This window comes from Monodon monoceros, unplaced genomic scaffold (assembly GCF_005190385.1).
Source record: "Monodon monoceros isolate NGI ecotype Baffin Bay Population unplaced genomic scaffold, NGI_Narwhal_1 Super_Scaffold_15, whole genome shotgun sequence".
NCBI classification, from domain to species: domain Eukaryota; kingdom Metazoa; phylum Chordata; class Mammalia; order Artiodactyla; family Monodontidae; genus Monodon; species Monodon monoceros.
In genome coordinates, this window is record NW_021703771.1 from 31,755,479 (window position 1) to 31,773,748 (window position 18,270).

The following is an 18,270-nucleotide window of genomic DNA, read 5'->3' on the forward strand; positions in this document are numbered from 1 at the left end:
ACTCTAGCCACACTACTTTGTGGCTCCATGAGAACAGAAAGCCCTCGAATCTTTCTCACACCATTCTTATAAATGAAATTAATTCCCCACTTGCAGATGAACAAACTGAGATACAAATATATCAACCAAGTCTTCCAAAATCTTATTTGCAAGAAATTGATACTGGGGGAAAAAAGTCAATCCAGGCTAGACTCTGGATCTTAAGATAATACGCACTCTGTCACATAAACATCTTCCCCCATCACCCAAGAATAAAGCTCACATGAAAAAGCACATATTCTAATATGATGATATTAAAAAGTCCTTTCTCTGAGGAATGGGAAATTGTATGCCAAACAATTTATAAAATATATTAATCACCATCATCCAAGATTAACTATCACCATAATGACAACACTTGACGTCTTTATTTTAGATTGATTTTTTACAAAATCCAAGATTATTCTAGAGATTCCTTAAGACAACGATTTATGGTGTAAAATGTACTAATAATGACATGCTCTTAATCAGACTTCACTCAATATTCTAGAGAGAGTTGTTTCATTTAAGGCATTTTAAAAAGAGAGGTCAGAGAGCAATGTATTTTTACAGCACTTAGAAACAAAATTTTAGAGTTTCTCTAGCACAGTTATTAAATCTAATGTTTAAGTACTAATACTATAGTAAAAAAACCCCCTTATACTAAAATATTGTCAGAAATGTTTGCAAAGCTCTCAAAATAAAGTTCTCTCTAATTAGCGCTCTCAACGTACCTTAGATACACCCCAGTACACTGTTTATCCAGGCACTATGAGAAGCTGCTTGAGCATCTCTTTGTTGAGACTGTGAGCCCCCTGAGGCTGGGGTACATTGTTTAGCTATTTGTGACAGGCCTCGCTTCTGTCAGCGTGTCTGCACATGGTAGGTGCAAAGAGAACAGGGACTTGAATCGGAGAACTCTGTGCTCCCAGCCTGCTCTCATATTTTCTGACTCTAGGACCTTGGCAAATTCCTATACTCCCCAAGTTCCATTATTCTGTAAAATGGGGAATTTTACACCTCACACGGCAGCTATAAAAAAAAAATCTTAGTTTTTTTTCCTCATGATTTTATCGGTATGATTACTACTGCCTTTTCTTTTGTAAGTTGGGATATACTGTCATCTAAAAATGCTCATATTAAAGCCTCTGAAATGCCAGAGGCCAATCAGTTCATACTTACACTGACTGATTTTTAGAATTAGAAATCAAATGAGATGGGACTTAAAGGCACAGTATTGAAAAGACATTGTACCAACAGAAAGCTACTGACCATTTCGTGTGTGAAAACAGAGGGGACAGTATTAATGAACTACAACCTCACTCCTGAGGGCTAGTTCTAGATATGGGAAAGCCCCTGACTCCACTGAGCTAACGAAAAGGCAAATTCTTATTTCGATTATTTTGGGCTAAAAACCAATCTGCCCACATGCTGTGTACTAATATTCTTAGAGGGCCCAATAATTATTTTTGGTGTCACAGAAATAGAGCACAGAAAATTACGGTGCACAGAAAAGAGCACAGTAATTTAAAATAAAAATACTGTAAATTTGTGGCCTGTACGAACGTTGACAAAGCTCCCTCATATGCATTCTAATGAAGGAAGCAGACAGATGTGGCAAGTGAGCCACGGAAAAGTCTAGCTAGCGTCTTCTTCATTTGGGGTGCTGGGTAGAAGTCTAGATTTTGAGATCCCTTCAGAGTCCTGAGTTTCTGGTGCAGGCGGCCTGGTGTAGGGCCAAAGAATCTGCACTCTTAAAGGTACTCCAGAAAATTCTGCTGAGCCTGTAGACCATACTTTGAGACCAGGACTCTAGGCATTACATTATTATGTCACATGGGTATTCTGGGGTTGAAAAATGGCACATGAGGAGAACTGACTAACTGCAGAAGACTGACTCTTGCTGCTTAAGGCCAGTTGAGGAAGCAGGATTGGTGAAGGGCACGGACGCATTAGTAATATAAAAGACATGTGTGCTGGTGCGTGCTGGGATCTGGTGTGAAGCATTTGAGAATGGAAACCAAACACTATACCTTGTGGAACCCAAGGCTGACTCTCTGCAAGCTGACTTGAAGCACATACTCTTGATCAGCATGCAATCTGACCCATCTGTTGTCGTTGCGTTTGTCAGAAGTCACGGTTGTGATAGAGAGCTCATCATGTCCTTCCGCTGAGTCATCCCACCAGCCTTTAACACTTAAGCCAACATCTATCACGGGCAAATGAGATAAGAAACTCCATGCCTGAATAAAAAAAGAAAAGATAAGGAGTGGTTAATGCAAAATGTAGTGAGCAACTAAGAAATAGTGAGCTTTTTAAAAAATCAACCTCTTTGTATTGAGATTAATTCTGGATTCAATGCAGTTGTAAGAAATAAAGCAGAGAGATCCTGTGCACCATTTCCCCAGTTTCCCCCAAGGGTAGCATTTTTCAAAACTAAAGTACAATATTAATACCAGTGATACAAGCCACAGCTCTTGTTCAGATTTCCTAGTTTTTCTTGTACTCATTTATTTGTGTGTAAAAATAGTGTGCTTTTAATCTTTGTGAAGTCCCTTTAAAAACACTTAAAGAAGTATTAATCATTACTTAAACTTGTGACCCCTTTCTTGTAAATCCCTTCTGGACATTGAGTGACTACTGACTACACTAAAAAATAAGTTTTAAAATAACTGTTGTTGAATCACTAATCATTAGAGAAATGCAAATCAAAACTACAATGAGATATCATCTCACACCAGTCAGAATGGCCATCATCAAAAAATCTAGAAACAATAAATGCTGGAGAGGTGTGGAGAAAAGGGAACCCTCTTGCACTGTTGGTGGGAATGTAAGTTGATACAGCCACTGTGGAGAACAGTATAGAGGTTCCTTAAAAAACTACAAATAGAACTACCATATGACCCAGCAATCCCACTACTGGGCATATACCCTGAGAAAACCATAATTCAAAAAGAGTCATGTACCAAAATGTTCATTGCAGCTCTATTTACAATAGCTCGGAGATGGAAACAACCTGAGTGTCCATCATCGGATGAATGGATAAAGAAGATGTGGCACATATATACAATGGAATATTACTCAGCCATAAAAAGAAACGAAATTGAGCTATTTGTAATGAGGTGGATAGACCTAGAGTCTGTCATACAGAGTGAAGTAAGTCAGAAAGAGAGAGACAAATACCGTATGCTAACACATATATATGGAATTTAAGAAAAAAAAAATGTCATGAAGAACCTAGGGGTGAAACAGGAATAAAGACACAGACTTACTAGAGAATAGACTTGAGGATATGGGGAAGGGGAAGGGTAAACTGTGACAAAGCGAGAGAGAGGCATGGACATATATACACTACCATACCAAACGTAAGGTAGATAGCTAGTGGGAAGCAGCCGCATAGCACAGGGAGATCAGCTCGGTGCTTTGTGACCGCCTGGAGGGGTGGGAGGGAGGGAGACGCAAGCGGGAAGAGATATGGGAACATATGTATATATATAACTGATTCATTTTGCTGTGAAGCTGAAACTAACATACCATTGTAAAGCAATTATACTCCAATAAAGATGTTAAAATGAAAAAAAAATAACTGTTGTTGAACTGGTTAGTTTTAGAGAAGCATTTAGTATAGCATTTATGTGACTTCTAAGGCAGAGAGCATTACTTGGGGATATAAAAGCAACTTGAACAATGTTGTGATGCAATTGTTGATGTCAGTCAGTGTCATTCATTGATCATTTATTGTACAAAATGGGTTTTTCTTTTGCTCATAGTGCAAATTATTCTGAAAGGAAAACATTTCTATATGTTTGTATATATATCATGAGGAACCCTCTAAGTCTAGGGTTCTTTCTAGAAAGAAATATTTTTTTTGGCATTATCATATTGAGAATACCAATTTAAATGACACATATTAAAGGAGCAGAAAATATTTTACCAATTTTATTCCTGCTCTTTTAATTGAAAATATTTGTGAGAAATCAAAATGCAGATGGTAAGTGCTTATCAGTTTTGTTTTTTTTTTTTTTGCGGTACGCGTGTGGCCTCTCCCGCTGCGGAGCACAGGCTCCGGATGCGCAGGCTCAGCGGCCATGGCTCACGAGCCCAGCCGCTCCGCGGCATGTGGGATCTTCCCAGACCGGGGCACGAACCCGTGTCCCCTGCATCGGCAGGCGGAATCTCAACCACTGCTCCACCAGGGAAGCCCAGTTTTTTTTTTTTTAATTTATTTTCTTTATTTTTTTGGCTGCGTCGGGTCTTAGTTGTGGCACATAGGATCTTCGCTGATGCATGCGGCTTCTCTCTAGTTGTGGCTTGTGGGTTTTCTCTCTCTCTCTTGTTGAGGCACGTGAGCTCAGTAGCTGTGGTGTGTGGGCTTAGTCGCCCTGGGGCAGGTGGGATCCTAGTTCCCCAACCAGGGATCCCCTCCATTGGAAGGTGGATTCTTTACCACTGGACCACCGGGGAAGACCCTATCATTGTTGAATGAATGAATAAATGAATGAATTCCTAAGTCTATAGAAAAGAGGTACAAAAATAAACCTAATGTCCTCAGATAATTAATTGTCATCTTTTTCTAACATTTATAAATATGTGGCAAATATCACTATCAGTCAAGAAAACTTCTCTCTATATTGGCTGTTTTATCTGTTGTTACCTTCTAAGTTAGTTTTTAAAAGCACATGAATAATTTTGATTTTCCTTGTATTTCTTTAATATATACTACAGGTTTCCTGATAGGCTTTGATTTCCTGTTTGCTAAGACTTTATTGCTGTTGAGTATACCACCTAATTGAAATGAAGAAGCCCTGATGAATCAAACTATCCCTTAGGAATTCAAAAAATGTAAATCCAATGCAAATTTTCAATTCAACTCCAATCCTATAACTTGTGAATCTGAAATTACGTTTGGAATAGATCTTGAAATAGTCAAGCCACAGAATGGTCTACCCTGTGCTTCAAGGTACAAATGATGGCTTATCCCCTGCTAGAACCAACAGTCACCGAGTCTAGAAGCTGTACCACTGGATGTTCTCTTAAGACTGGCCAGAGTGAAGACACAAATACACCATTTCTGTAAAGCATTTAACTTCGTGAGACAATACAGGTAACATTTACCACATGAAGCAAGACTTCATATGTTTCTTCACTTGTACCTTTAAATGAGTTACCAATATAATATTTTAAGTGTTAGCAACTCGCTGGAATTTTATTTCACAAAGCTCCCCAAAGTCAGATCTGACTTTTATATATTTGTAATCGTTTGCAGCACTTGGTATTATTATTTTCAATCTTCAATGTATATACATGTATTTGTTGTATGTGTATATATTTGTACATATATACATATACACACACAAACATACATACATACACACACACTCACATATGCGTGTATAAAACATGAGCTGTTTTTAAAGAAATTGCTAAGACATTTCAACACCAGCCAAACATATTTATCTGAGGATTAATCTTCATCTATTGAATCAGGCAAGAGCACTGCCATGCATACAATTATTTAATTAGCAGCCAAATCCTCTGCCAGTCAGCAGCCGTTGCAGGCATACTGATGGGGTAGAAGATGCAAATCTCACAGTAGTACTGCTTTTTCTCATTACTACTGCAATTAGCACTTAAATTGATGCTTTAAACATACTAATTTCTGGAATAATTCAGGATTTGTATGTTACCTGGGATCGCCTCACTGCAGAGCCGACACCAGATTGCTCTGCAAATTGAAGCACTTTTGAGCCAAATAACCATCATCATATCAGACTGAGCCAATTTGCATTTGGTTTTAAAGATAACAGAATGGCAATTTATGCAAATAAATTAAGTAAGTTTACTTCTGAGTTCTTCCTGAACTAATTACAACAATGTTCTAATTTTTTATCACATCTAAAACTTGGCTTGAAATCACTGTACGTTATGTTAGAAATCTGTTGTTGCTAATAGAGGCCTTGTTTTCATTTTAAATATATTGTTTTTATTCATAATTTTGATGATAATTTAGTTAGAAAGGTAGGCACTTATTATGAATATTTAAGTAGCTTTTGGTGCCAATTTTGGGTTCAACAGAAATTGAACAATCAGACTTTGATGCCTGTAATACTTTTTCCAAGTCCTGCTCGAAAATAAGTTCCACTGGAAAAAATAAAAAATGACATGGTTTAGAAGTTTCTTTATTTTAGTATCTGCATTTGCAAGTCAATATGTTAATTATGTTATAAATCCTGAACATTAACTTTGACATGTTTAGGGTGAAATTGCTTAAGACTTAAAAGTCTATATATGCCAAATATTTCTGGCATCGTTCGTTCATGTTTTTGACCTTTCCAAAGATAGTTTGGAGCAATGACCTATGTTGTCTTTCACAACGTAGATTCAGATTTATATCTAAACTACAGGGTATACAAATAAGGAGTTTCTTTGAAGGACTACTTTAGAATCTAGAAACAATAAAGTGATTAAAATGGGGCGGGGGCATAAAAGAGTAATTGAGGGAACTGCACGAAAATATACCCAAGCATAAAAACAAAACAAAACCCACTCTGAAGAAGGGATTAGAAGGGCTCTTGAGCAATGCAGCCTAGTGATGGGCGAGTCATAGTAGGCCTTTCTCAGCCGGCTTAACAGCATTATACTGAAACAACCTTCTAATAACGCAGACGCTACTTCTAATTATTGTTACTGTCATTATTTAATACCATCTGTTGAGCTCTTATTCTGTACCAGGAACTACATAGAGCAGTTTACATAATAACATCCTGCTTGATCTTACCCAAAACTTCATGAGACGGGTATAATGTTTTCGCGTTCATAATCAGGGTTAGTAAATGGCGGGTGGAACTTAAACTCAGGAGAGTCTGACTCTGAAAGCAGCACTCTAAGTTAGAAAACTCTTGGTACAACTTCCCAGAGTGAGGGAGCATCGAAACATGGAAGTGATGGCCTTACCTGCTTCATTTTTGGGGCCGGTAGCTCTTTTTCTATCATGGAGCAGAATCCATGGTCCTTCCCTCCACAGGCGTGGATCAGTTCAGGGAGGCACTCGATGGAGCCAGGGTGCCCGGCACGTGGACCCTTTATACCCGGGCTCCATTTCCTGAGAAAGAATAACACCAACCAAATGATTCTTTCATAGCACAAATGAGATTTTCGGACAATGATGATTTATATGATTAGAACAGTTCAGAAATTAAAGTTACTACATAACTTTTTAATTTTTTTAACATCTTTATTGGAGTATAATTGCTTTACAATGGTGTGTTAGTTTCTGCTGTATAACAAAGTGAATCAGCTATATGTATACCTACATCCCCATATCCCCTCCCTCTTGCGTCTCCCTCCCACCCTCCCTATCCCACCCCTCTAGGTGGTCACAAAGCACGGAGCTGATCTCCCTGTGCTATGCGGCTGCTTCCCTCTAGCTATCTCTTTTACATTTGGTAGTGTATATATGTCCATGCCAAGGCCACTGTTGTTAAGCTTCAGTGAGACAGCATTCTCATCAATCCAAGGCAGTTTGTTTATCACGACATAAAATGTGTAAATCATATGTGAGCTCAGTAGATAATTAGGGTTGACAGACAGTTGGTGATTTCTATAGGAAGGCACTAAAGTGTGATAATGCTTCCATGTGGATAAAGTACGGAACTGGCAGAGCCCTGACATGTTTTTTTTGTTTTTTTTTTTTGGCGGTACGCAGGCCTCTCACTGTTGTGGCCTCTCCCGTTGTGGAGCACAGGCTCCGGACGCGCAGGCTCAGCGGCCATGGCTCACGGGCCCAGCCGCTCCGCGGCATGTGGGATCTTCCCGGACCCAGACACGAACCCGTGTCCCCTGCATCGGCAGGCGGACTCTCAACCACTGCATCACCAGGGAAGCCCCCTGGCATGTTTTTAATGGATGCAGGCAAATGTCTCTAATATAAGTACTTGAACAAAGTTTTCATTATAAGTTGTTGAGATCATACAATTAAAAGTGCATTTTGGGAATGTTTGAGATCTATAGCATAAATAGTGCTGGATCACCAGGAATGGAATCTACCTAAATCTATTTCCTGTTTATATAGCAAGATGAACAATATCACTGAAATTAGACAAATACAGCACTTTTCTGGGTAACAGTAAAGAATTGGATCAAATCTCCTAGGCCCCAACCGGCTTCCCTAACAGACCCATGTGCTGTTGGGTTAGTACCCTCATGTGTCTCCTTTTCTGCTGAAATCCAACTCCCGTAAGTTTTAGTACCATATCGGAAGGGTTCCTGAAACTGAGCTGCAGACACATGAGGTATCTGCTCTTCCCCCCAGGCCACCTGCTGCTGGTGTGGCCCCCCCGCCACCTCTGAATGTGCCTTTTAGTTACCAGGGACATCCTGTGGTGGGGACTCAAGCACCATGGAAACACCTGCCCTGGAATCCAGTATACTTCAGTCAAATGGAGGGCCTTCCCTGAGGAGACCCCCCATGTGTGCCTGAGGTTCTGGTTGGCGTATGTCTCCAGATGCCTCAAAGGGCTGCCACTCCTTGTCCAGCTGATGAGAGGGAGAGGGTGCATGATGGCAAGCACAGCCAGACAGTTTTGCTTGTTTACATGACTGTGAACCAATATTTTGGCTGCAGAGTATCTCTCAACTGGTGTGAAAGAAACATTTTCATTTGAACATTGCCAACCTTGCCTGTAATATGTACTGTTGTTTCCTTTGCTAAAATATATGTAGCCATGTACATAGGACCTAAAAATTGAAAAATTTTATCAGGAATATAAACTCTTCTTTTAAACGCGGGTTATATCTTGAGCTGCTAGTATATATAACTGCTCAGTTTTGGACATTTTGCAGATGCACAGTTTACTTTTGACAACAGATTTCTGATCCCTCAAATCTATTCTGCAATAAAAGAAACTGGTAATTTATTTTGCTCTAGGTCACAAAGTACTTTAATAACGTCTTTTAAAATGAAGGCTGATATTGTAAAGGAATAAACACAGTTAAAATGAAAATGTATTCGATGTTGCAAATGTAAAACAACTTAATAGAAGGTTAAAATGAACTGTGGTTCAGCTTGGGACCAATGGTCAAATTCCAAGTGGGAATGCTATGTCGCTAGGCCATGTCTCCCTCTGGGAAACATGGGCATTTTCACTGTAAAGAATCAGTATTCTAGGCACCACATGAAATTCAAGTGACCATACATGTAAAGGAAATAATTGTTTGAAATAATAAAATCCTATTACATCGAAAATGAAAATACTTACCTGAAAATGTGAAGATGGTGGTTTTCTATGTGTGGTATCGTAAGAAGAGAAGAGTCTTTCAACCACCGCCCCTGGATCACCATCTGCACCAGGTTGGTGATGTTCAGGACAGTCACCAGCCAGCCCTGGTGTGCAGCCACGTCCAGCATTGCCTGAACAGGGAGAACGCATGTTATACCATGGCACCTGCCCCCTCAGTGGGGGGTCTGATGATGATAGCCTTAACAAAAAAACAAAAACAAAACACCCCAAGCATTATACCTCTAAATTACTACTAATTAAAATAGAAACCAAAAAGTAAACTACAGTTGGATTGGAGGGAACACACTGAACCTCTCACAGCAGTTTTTGAACATTACTTTGTACAAAGCGCCAAATATTTAACTTTTTTAGGTCAGCAAAGATAAGCAGATAATATTGGCACCTAGTAATAAAACAAAGAGAAAAACTCAGTGTACCTCGAGGGCAAATACCTCTATAATCCACTGTATCAAGAGCACTAGTTGCTGCGTTTAAAGCATAAATCTCAGGTAGTCTTTTCCAAATTTAAAAGCAATAATGGCAAGGTGATAAGAAGTCTTCTTGCCAAAAATGAATTTTCCCCAGACAGCAGGCTAAAGGCAGAGCCCTGGTTTTCAATGAAAATTCTATACCACACACTAAAAGCGGGAAGGACCAGTGGTACACGTGGAAGGATGAGAAGCTATTCATATTAGTCTATACATTTAATCCAATGTTTTATGGACAAACAAACGGCTGCATTTGCTTAAGGCAAAACTAAACAGTGAAATCTTATTTAAACAATGGAGAAGTTTACACAGGCAAAGCTAGTTCAATTAAATTAGATTCTGGTGAATGCTGACTTAAAGACACATAAGTTAATATCATGATCTGAGGCAGCTACGTTATACAGTTTTAGGAGTGTACTCTCTTGTTTTGGGAAATGAAGAGATGAGGGTAAGAGAAATCAGATGTACCTTATAAATGCCTAAAATGATACTTTACCGTTTCACTGATGGTAAAATATTTATAAAATGTTGTACAAAATCTATTAGTACATTTTTAGAAATGGTTCTTAAAGGTCTATTATGTTAGTAAAATTGATTTGCCATACTACTTAGTACTACTGAATCAGACATATTTTCCTTCTAAGTTTTGAATTTCCTACTTAGAGTTCTCTAATTTACGAAAAGTAAAATAGTTTAAAAACCATCTGGCTAAACCAATCTGTGGTCTTTTTACACACATTACAGGGAAATGGATCCACGTCTCTGGATGCCATGGTTAGCGTGACAGAATGGTCCAATTGGTCTTTAGCACCCATGAGCCTACTAATTGTACATCATAAAGCCTAATGGCTGGTATAATAGGTATACTTATATGTATGTATATGTGTATGTGTGCATATGAAAGTGTTTACATGTACAAAGGTATATGTTTATAAATCTAGGGAAAGCCCACTTCTGTTCTTCCTATTTCTCTGCACAACTGATTTAAACACTTTGTCTTTGAAGTATATGAGACAAGCTGGTCACGAGCAACACTACTCAGACGAAAATAAAAGTATTAGCTCACAAGTCACAACTCGCGAACTCCGTAAGGGAAGAGAAATGAGTAATTATACCTCATGAGTAATGCAGTATCATGATAATGTCAGAAGTTGTAATGTGGAGTAACTATGGTGATTTTACTTGTGATTTTTACATTACAACTTGACTGGAAATAAATTCCAGACCACAAGCTCACATACTAGAAGAGCTGGATGGACCGACCGTATGTTTTTAACTTTGAAGTTTTCATGATGAAGTTGAAAGATTTCATAAAATTTATGAGAGTTCCCCACAATCTTTCTTTGTATGATCCAGATGTGGAACGTAAAAAATCATGCAAAGTGATTGCTTACATGAAGTAAATGAAAAGGCTGTATTATGAATTGAAAACTATTATTTATCTTGTTTTAATTTCAAGAAAAGGCAGGTAGGGAGACCAAGAATCCAGGATGAGACAAGGTTGTGACTACGCAAATGTGCTGAACAAAACGTTGCCACATGGCTGTGCCCAACCACTCCCTTGTGGGTCCTGTTTTCTCTGCCCCCTCCTGCCACTGCCATAGCACAGACCCTCATCAACTCTCACCTGCAATATTATAAATATCCCTTTATCCTCATTCTCATCTAATTTTTCTTCAATTCATATTTTATATTGTTACCACAGTACATTTTTACAGAGGCAAAACTGATCACGTCACTCCTCTGCTTAAATTTCTTCAATAGCTCCACGCTGTGTAGAGGACAAAAGTTAACGCTTCTCTGCAGGTTCTCTTTTTATAAATCCTGCTCCCTCTACCATGTCTACCTGGGAAGTTCCTATTCATCCTTCAAGTTGAGCTCAAATGTTACTTCTTCCTGTGAAGGCTACTTGATGGACCGTAGGCACTTCTTTTCCTATGTATCTGCTAACCTTGACACATGCCACCACTATCCTATTGTGAGTCTTTGTTTACACATGTGCCCATTAAATACAGACTCCTTGATGGCCAGGTTCTGGAAGTAGTCTTTGGAACTGTAGCCCTAGCACAGAGCACTCAAGAAATATTCAATTTATTAAAGAATACTGGTAAACATCCAATTACAATAATTATAACAAACATTCGACCTAAGGTACTGCACATCTGCCAAAGGCAGCACAGCGCAGGAAAACATTACAAGCTTTGATGTCAGACATAGGTTTCAACCCTAATTTTGTCCCACTTACTATGCGTAAATTTTGGGAAATCACTTAACCCTATGACCGCTAGACTGCTCACTGATAGAAGGGTGTTATATGTCCATATAGGGGTGTGATTAGGGTAAAATGAGATGATGTAAGATATCTACTATACTGCCTGGAACAGTATAGATCTGTTAGGCCTCAATATCAGATCTCAGTAAACAGGTACCTGTTTTAACGTTCCTCTATGATGAGATGAAAAGAACACCCTGAAACAACTCATTCTTTCTCAGAGGGACTTCCTTTGGACCTTTGGGGGTTGATTTCTGCACTGAGTAGTACAGGGATTCGAGGAGCAGGGCATGTAAGGTGGGGAGCAAATGCATGGAGTGGGCAGAGCTGTTCATCAGCAGAGGTGAGCAACTGCAAGAAAGTCAGGGGACACATAAGGCCAAAGACAGACCCTGCCGCCCAGGCCAAACTGGAGGGCATGGGCCTCGTTCTCAGTTTGAGTGGACAAGTCCGTGTCACCATGCAGGTAGGTACCTGAAGGGGCTAAGGCTAAGGGATGGTCCAGGTAAATGGGTCTGAGGGTCTGGCAGGTCACCCTGACATGTCTGCATGACTGAGCCTAGGAAAAGGACTCCCTATGTCTCACTATCTTTTACAGCAGTCTTCCTGGTAGATGAGAACAGGTGGGACAGTATGGTACTGGCACAAAAACAGACACATAGATCAATGGAATAGGATAGACAACCCAGAAATAAACCCACAAATTTATGGTCAATTTATCTACGACAAAGCGGGGAAGAATATACAATGGAGAAAAGACAGTCTCTTCAATAAGTGGTGCTGGGAAAACTGGACAGGTACATGTAAAAGAATGAAATTTGAACATTCTCTAACACCATATACAAAAATAAACTCAAAATGTATTAAAGACCTAAATGCAAGACCGGATGCCATAAAACTCCTAGAAAAAAAAACACTGGCAGAACACTTTGACATAAATTGCAGCAGTATTTTTTTGGATCCACCTCCTAAAGGAAATAAAAGCAAAAATAAGCAAATGGGAGCTAATTAAACTTAAAAGCTTTTGCACAGCAAAGGAAACCACTGACAAAACAAAAAGACAAGCTACTGAATGGGAGGAGATATTTGGAAATGATGTGACCAATAAGGGGTTAATATCCAACATACAGAAACAGCTCATACAACTCATCATCAAAAAAAGAAACAACCAACTAAAAAATGGTCAGAAGAACTAAATGGATATTTTTCCAAAAAGGAAATGCAGAGGGCCAAGCGGCACATGAGAGGCTGCTCAACATCTCTAATCATCGGGGAAATGCAAATCAAAACCACAGTGAGGTATCACCTCACACCTGTCAAAATGGCTATCATCAAAAAGACCACAAATAGATGTTGGCGAGAATGTGGAGAAAAGGGAAACCTCGTGCACTGTCGGTGAGAATGTAAATCGGTGCAGCCCCTGTGGAAAACAGTATGTAGGTTCCTCAAAAAACTGAAAATAGAACTAATATATGATCCTGCAATCCCACTCCTGGGTATATATCCAAAGAAAATGAAAACACTAATTCGGAAGATACATACACCCCAATGTTCATAGCAGCATTATTTACAACTGCCAAGATACAGAAGTGACCTAAGTGTCCATCGATAGATGAACAGATAAGGAAGATGTGGTGTATATATACACAATGGAATACTACTCAGCCATAAAAAAATGAAATTTTGCCATTTGCAGTGAGATGGATACACTTGGAAGCCATTATGCTAATGAAAATAAGTCAGAGAAAGACAAATACTGTATGATATCACTTATATGTGGAATCTAAAAAATATAACAATCTAGTGAATATAACCAAAAGGAAGCAGACTCACCCATATAGAGAACAAACTAGTGGTTACCAGTGGGCGGGCAATACAGGGGTGGAAGAGTGGGAGGTACAAACCACTGGGTGTGAGACAGGCTACCAGGATATATTGGACAACACGGGGAATACAGACAATATTTTGTAATAACTGTAAATGCAGTGTAACCTTTAAAAATTGTATTAAAAAAAAAGAACTAATAGGTATATGCTCCTCCTTAGAATGGGGCTGGCTTTGGTAACAGCTAGAGATCATGGCTCAGTTCCCCAAGACACCTCAAAGTTCCTTACAGAGATTTAATACTCAAACAACAAAAGGTTGCTTTAGTACACCGAGGAGAAAAAACTCTGCACATTCTTCCACCTTAGCATTAACGTTAGGCAAATGTTGAATCCCCCTTTACCTCTTACCCATCTTCTACTGGGCATGCTACCTATCAGACAAAGCTAGGATGATTCTAAGTTTATGCGAACAAATGGGTGGAGGCTGACTCCACGCACAAGACTTTCTCCTACTAAGTTAAAATCAACTTCAACTGATTGCTGACTCAGAATTCTTTGTCATCCAGCAGTGAGAGTGGAAATATGATTCCTAGCATTACACTGATTTATGAAGTTAAACCACAAATAAAACCTTACCATAATTAACAGAAACTGTGGGGTTGTCATTTATTTATAGGAAAGCAGGCAATGAGTGTGGTTTTGAACGCATTTTAACCGAGGTGCCACTGTGAAGCCAGGTGAGAAGCCCAGGTATAAGTGAGCTCTGGAGAGAGAGTATGGGCTAGGGATGTGGACTCAGAAATCCTGGGCACAAAGCGGGCAGCCAGAATAGTTAAAATGAGCATCTTTGAGGCAGAGGTGAGGATAGCAGAGCGGCAGTTACCTGGAGATAAGATGAGGAAACGCAGGAAAGAACAAAGGGGTAAGAGCATGTAAGGGACTCTTAAGGGCACTACTGAAATACCTGCTTACGGTGGTCCTTTGTTAAGCATGTACTATTTGTCGGATACTCTGATAACCATCTTATTAAAGTTACTGAACGAAAACCCATTGTACAGATGAAGACATTGTGGCTCAGAGAGGGAAAGAAATATACCTAAAGCTGCATAGCTCTGGTTAATTGGTACAGCTGGGATTCAAATTCTGGGGAGCTTGACTCCAAAGTGCTTGCTTTTAACTAGTATAGGACGCTGCCTATAAAGTTCAGGATGAGAGGAAAGTGTGTGGAATTCCATCGGGTCCTAGATTAGAACAGAAGATTCCTTGATGAATGTGCTACAAGATAAAATGAGACTTTGAGAAGGTTTCCCGACAACACAATGTTTAAAGCAAACAATAAGTTTGGATGAAGTATAAACAGATGCATAATTCATGAACACTTGATACTGGTTTGAAGATGGTGTGGTATACTAGAAAGAGGCTTGGCCTCAGAGGTTAGAGGCTTGTGCCTTTAAATTAACCATAAGACCTGAGGCAAATGACTTAATGGTATTTTTCTCATCTAAAAAATTTTAAAAACCAAGGAGTTTGATTAGGCTTGTGTCTATCTTCTGTAAGCTTTAATCTTTCATCAATAAAATGCCAATATACTCACACTATAGTGTTGCTTGTTTTTATAAAGTTCACTTTCTATCTTTCCAGATGGACTGTAACACCCTTGGAGTTAGGGGCAGAAAAGCCTAAGTCAAAAGAGAAGGCAGGCTACAGTAGGCACAGAATAAGATGCAGAGAGAAAAGACCCTCTTGGGATCAGAAGAGGGTTCCACTGCCGGGGCGTGTGAGCAAGGGCCTCACAGAGAAGAGAGGCTTCAGCAGGTCACTGAGACCTCACACAAATTCACTCGAGAGAGGGAAGCTCTGAAGGAAGAGAATGGAAATTGATAGCACTCCTATCACAGGGTCTCAGTCACCTCTGCGAGTTGGAGGTGATGCCTCCTCCTGGGAAAAAGTACTGTAAAGGAGCATGAAAAGGTTTGGAGTAAGTACTGGGGGAATTAATGATGTGAATAAAAACCAGAGCAGTGTTGAGCCTCAACAGCATGACTTTGAAATAATAATTATAGAAATTATTAGAAACAAGTAGAAATTGAAATAATTAGAAATGTTTTGTGATTGTTTCCGACAATAATGAGTAGGATTAATTTGGGTGTGAAAGCAGAGAATTTGGATGTTGAGATTTTAGGTTACTGGTGACATCACTGTTGAAATGGACAACTCTAGGGCCAGTGACAAGTGAAGACACAGGGGACTGAGGACTGGACCGAGGGATCAGGGAGGGGAGGAGAGATGCCCGGCTGATGAGTAACAGAAACGTTCAGTCAAGCTGACAGGTAAAGAAGTGAGGTGAGAGAGGAGAGTCAGAGGGTGATACCATGGAGGTGATGGCAAAAGCGGTGTGGATATAGTAATGATTAGAGCAGAGGAGTTTGAGATGCATGCGATTACAGTGTTGAAAAGGTCATCTGCTGAAGCCACTCTGGTGACCGCAGGAGCTGGAATGGAGCTGAAGGCTGTGAACTGGGGTTTAAGGAAGGTGGGGAAAGAGATTCAGACTTAAGAACACAGATGAAAAAGGAATCTTACAGACACAAAGTAAAATATACACCGGTAAAAGAAGGAGGAATCTGAGAAGAAAGACTGGAGAGCTCAGAGGAGGTAGACTTCGATTATTGGCAAAACAGGAAGAATGAGTCAGCTCAGGAGTTTCACAGGGAATGTAGAAATGAGGTGGTGTTTGTGTCTGCCTATGTCTGACTGAGAGCAACAGAGGGAGGGAGAGAGAAAGAAAGGAGAGATGAGATGGGTGAGGAGAGAGAGAGGCAAAAACAAAGAGGGGTACACATACTCTACACAGCCCAGACCTCATCCTCATGTGGAACTCACAGGGCAAACTCAAGAACCCGGCTTTGTGCAAAGGTAAAACCACCACCACTACCCCCACCAGAAACAACCTGCCCCTCATCCCCACAATCAAAACGAACTAGAGTTCAGAGAATGGACACTCTCTGGAAGAGAATTTTTTAGGCTGAAAGGGTCCTGAAGCCAACGGCATGCTTTTTGACTTGAATACACCTCATGTCCTCAATACTTATTCTGAATCGATTTCAAGAATTCCCTAAGCATATCAAGTTGGGTCTTGGCATTTAAATTCAACCACATTTCACAGTGATGTTAACTATTTCTGCAAAGGATAGATTTATCCAAATCTACAGATATTTTCCTTTGTTTTCTGCTACTATAGATTATACTTAAAATGCAAGCTTGACAATATATCTGTGTTTTGTATCAAATACATTTCATTCAATTATTGTGAAAGGTAGCAGTGACATATATACAAACTGTACAGACAGTATGCACATGTAGTGTGATGAAAATATTTGTACAGTAGTGTGTAGACTATAAAATACTTTTGTAAATAGCTCTTAATACCAAGTATGAGGCAGACGTTAGTAGGGGCTCCTTTTCACAGATGGGAAAACTGAAACTCACATAAGTCCAGTGACTGTCATTGCAATGGTGAAAAGTGGTAAGTTAAGACTTGATTTTGGTTTTCTAATTTCATTTTCTGTGCTCATCACACTATAGTCCACAACCTCTGAATGATTTACATATACCCTGTCTTATTTCAAGGAGGATTTAAAGTGGTTTACATCTATCCTTTTTTCCCCTACCTAACAGAAAAATGCAGACTCCAGACAAAAGTATTATGCATTTAGCTGATTATTGTCTCTGAACAAATTTTGTCAACAGGATTTTTTAAAACCTAAAATTTCAAAATAAATTTTAACCCACCACTTGGTTATAAAACTACATCTTAATATTTGATATGCAGGCATTAAATATCTTTTGAAACATAAGTGAATTCTGGGTTTAAATAATCCAAGTTACTGTGACTGAATTAAGTCAACTTCACTGCAAGGAAATAGCAACACTGACTTAGGTCACTAAAAGAAAAACTATCATTTTCAATGTGCATCAAGAGGCATGTTAACAGATGCATAATGAGATGTAGCTTTAAGGTCCATTGTTAAAAACTTTCTAAACTTCAGTTTGCAAAGTCTGTGAATTTAGTTCTCAGTGTCTTCCAGCTGTGGCTGTAGGGTGAGCATATGGAGCGGACAGAGATGCTCCAGCCTCTCTACTCCCTCTCAGCATTCTGATGACCTGCATTCTCTCTTCTTCCTCCCTTTAGCCTTTTTCCTCTTCAAGGAAACTTTCTCCTTTTCCTCACATCTCCTGATAGTCATCCTACGTATCTAGTGATAGTGTAGGGACTGCAAAAACCACATGAAAATAAGGTCATGAGGAAGGTTGAAATGGCTAGAAAATGTTGCTACATTTGTTCAAATGAAATGACATAAACATAATACATGGTCAGAGTTGAAGAG

General features: G+C 39.4%; 1 protein-coding gene across 4 annotated transcripts in view; it reads right to left on the reverse strand.

Moving 5' to 3' along the window:
* The window catches only part of ASCC3 (activating signal cointegrator 1 complex subunit 3), a 337,033-nt gene that overhangs the window by 1,262 nt on the left and 317,501 nt on the right, over window positions 1–18,270 (reverse strand). For all 4 annotated transcript variants that reach the window (XM_029223639.1, XM_029223640.1, XM_029223641.1 and 1 more), the window contains 3 exons: window positions 9,276–9,427; window positions 6,973–7,120; window positions 2,052–2,261 (listed from right to left, as the gene is read on the reverse strand). In XM_029223639.1, coding sequence (XP_029079472.1) covers window positions 2,052–2,261; window positions 6,973–7,120; window positions 9,276–9,427 — 510 coding nt within the window. The remainder of the gene's footprint in view (window positions 1–2,051; window positions 2,262–6,972; window positions 7,121–9,275; window positions 9,428–18,270) is intronic.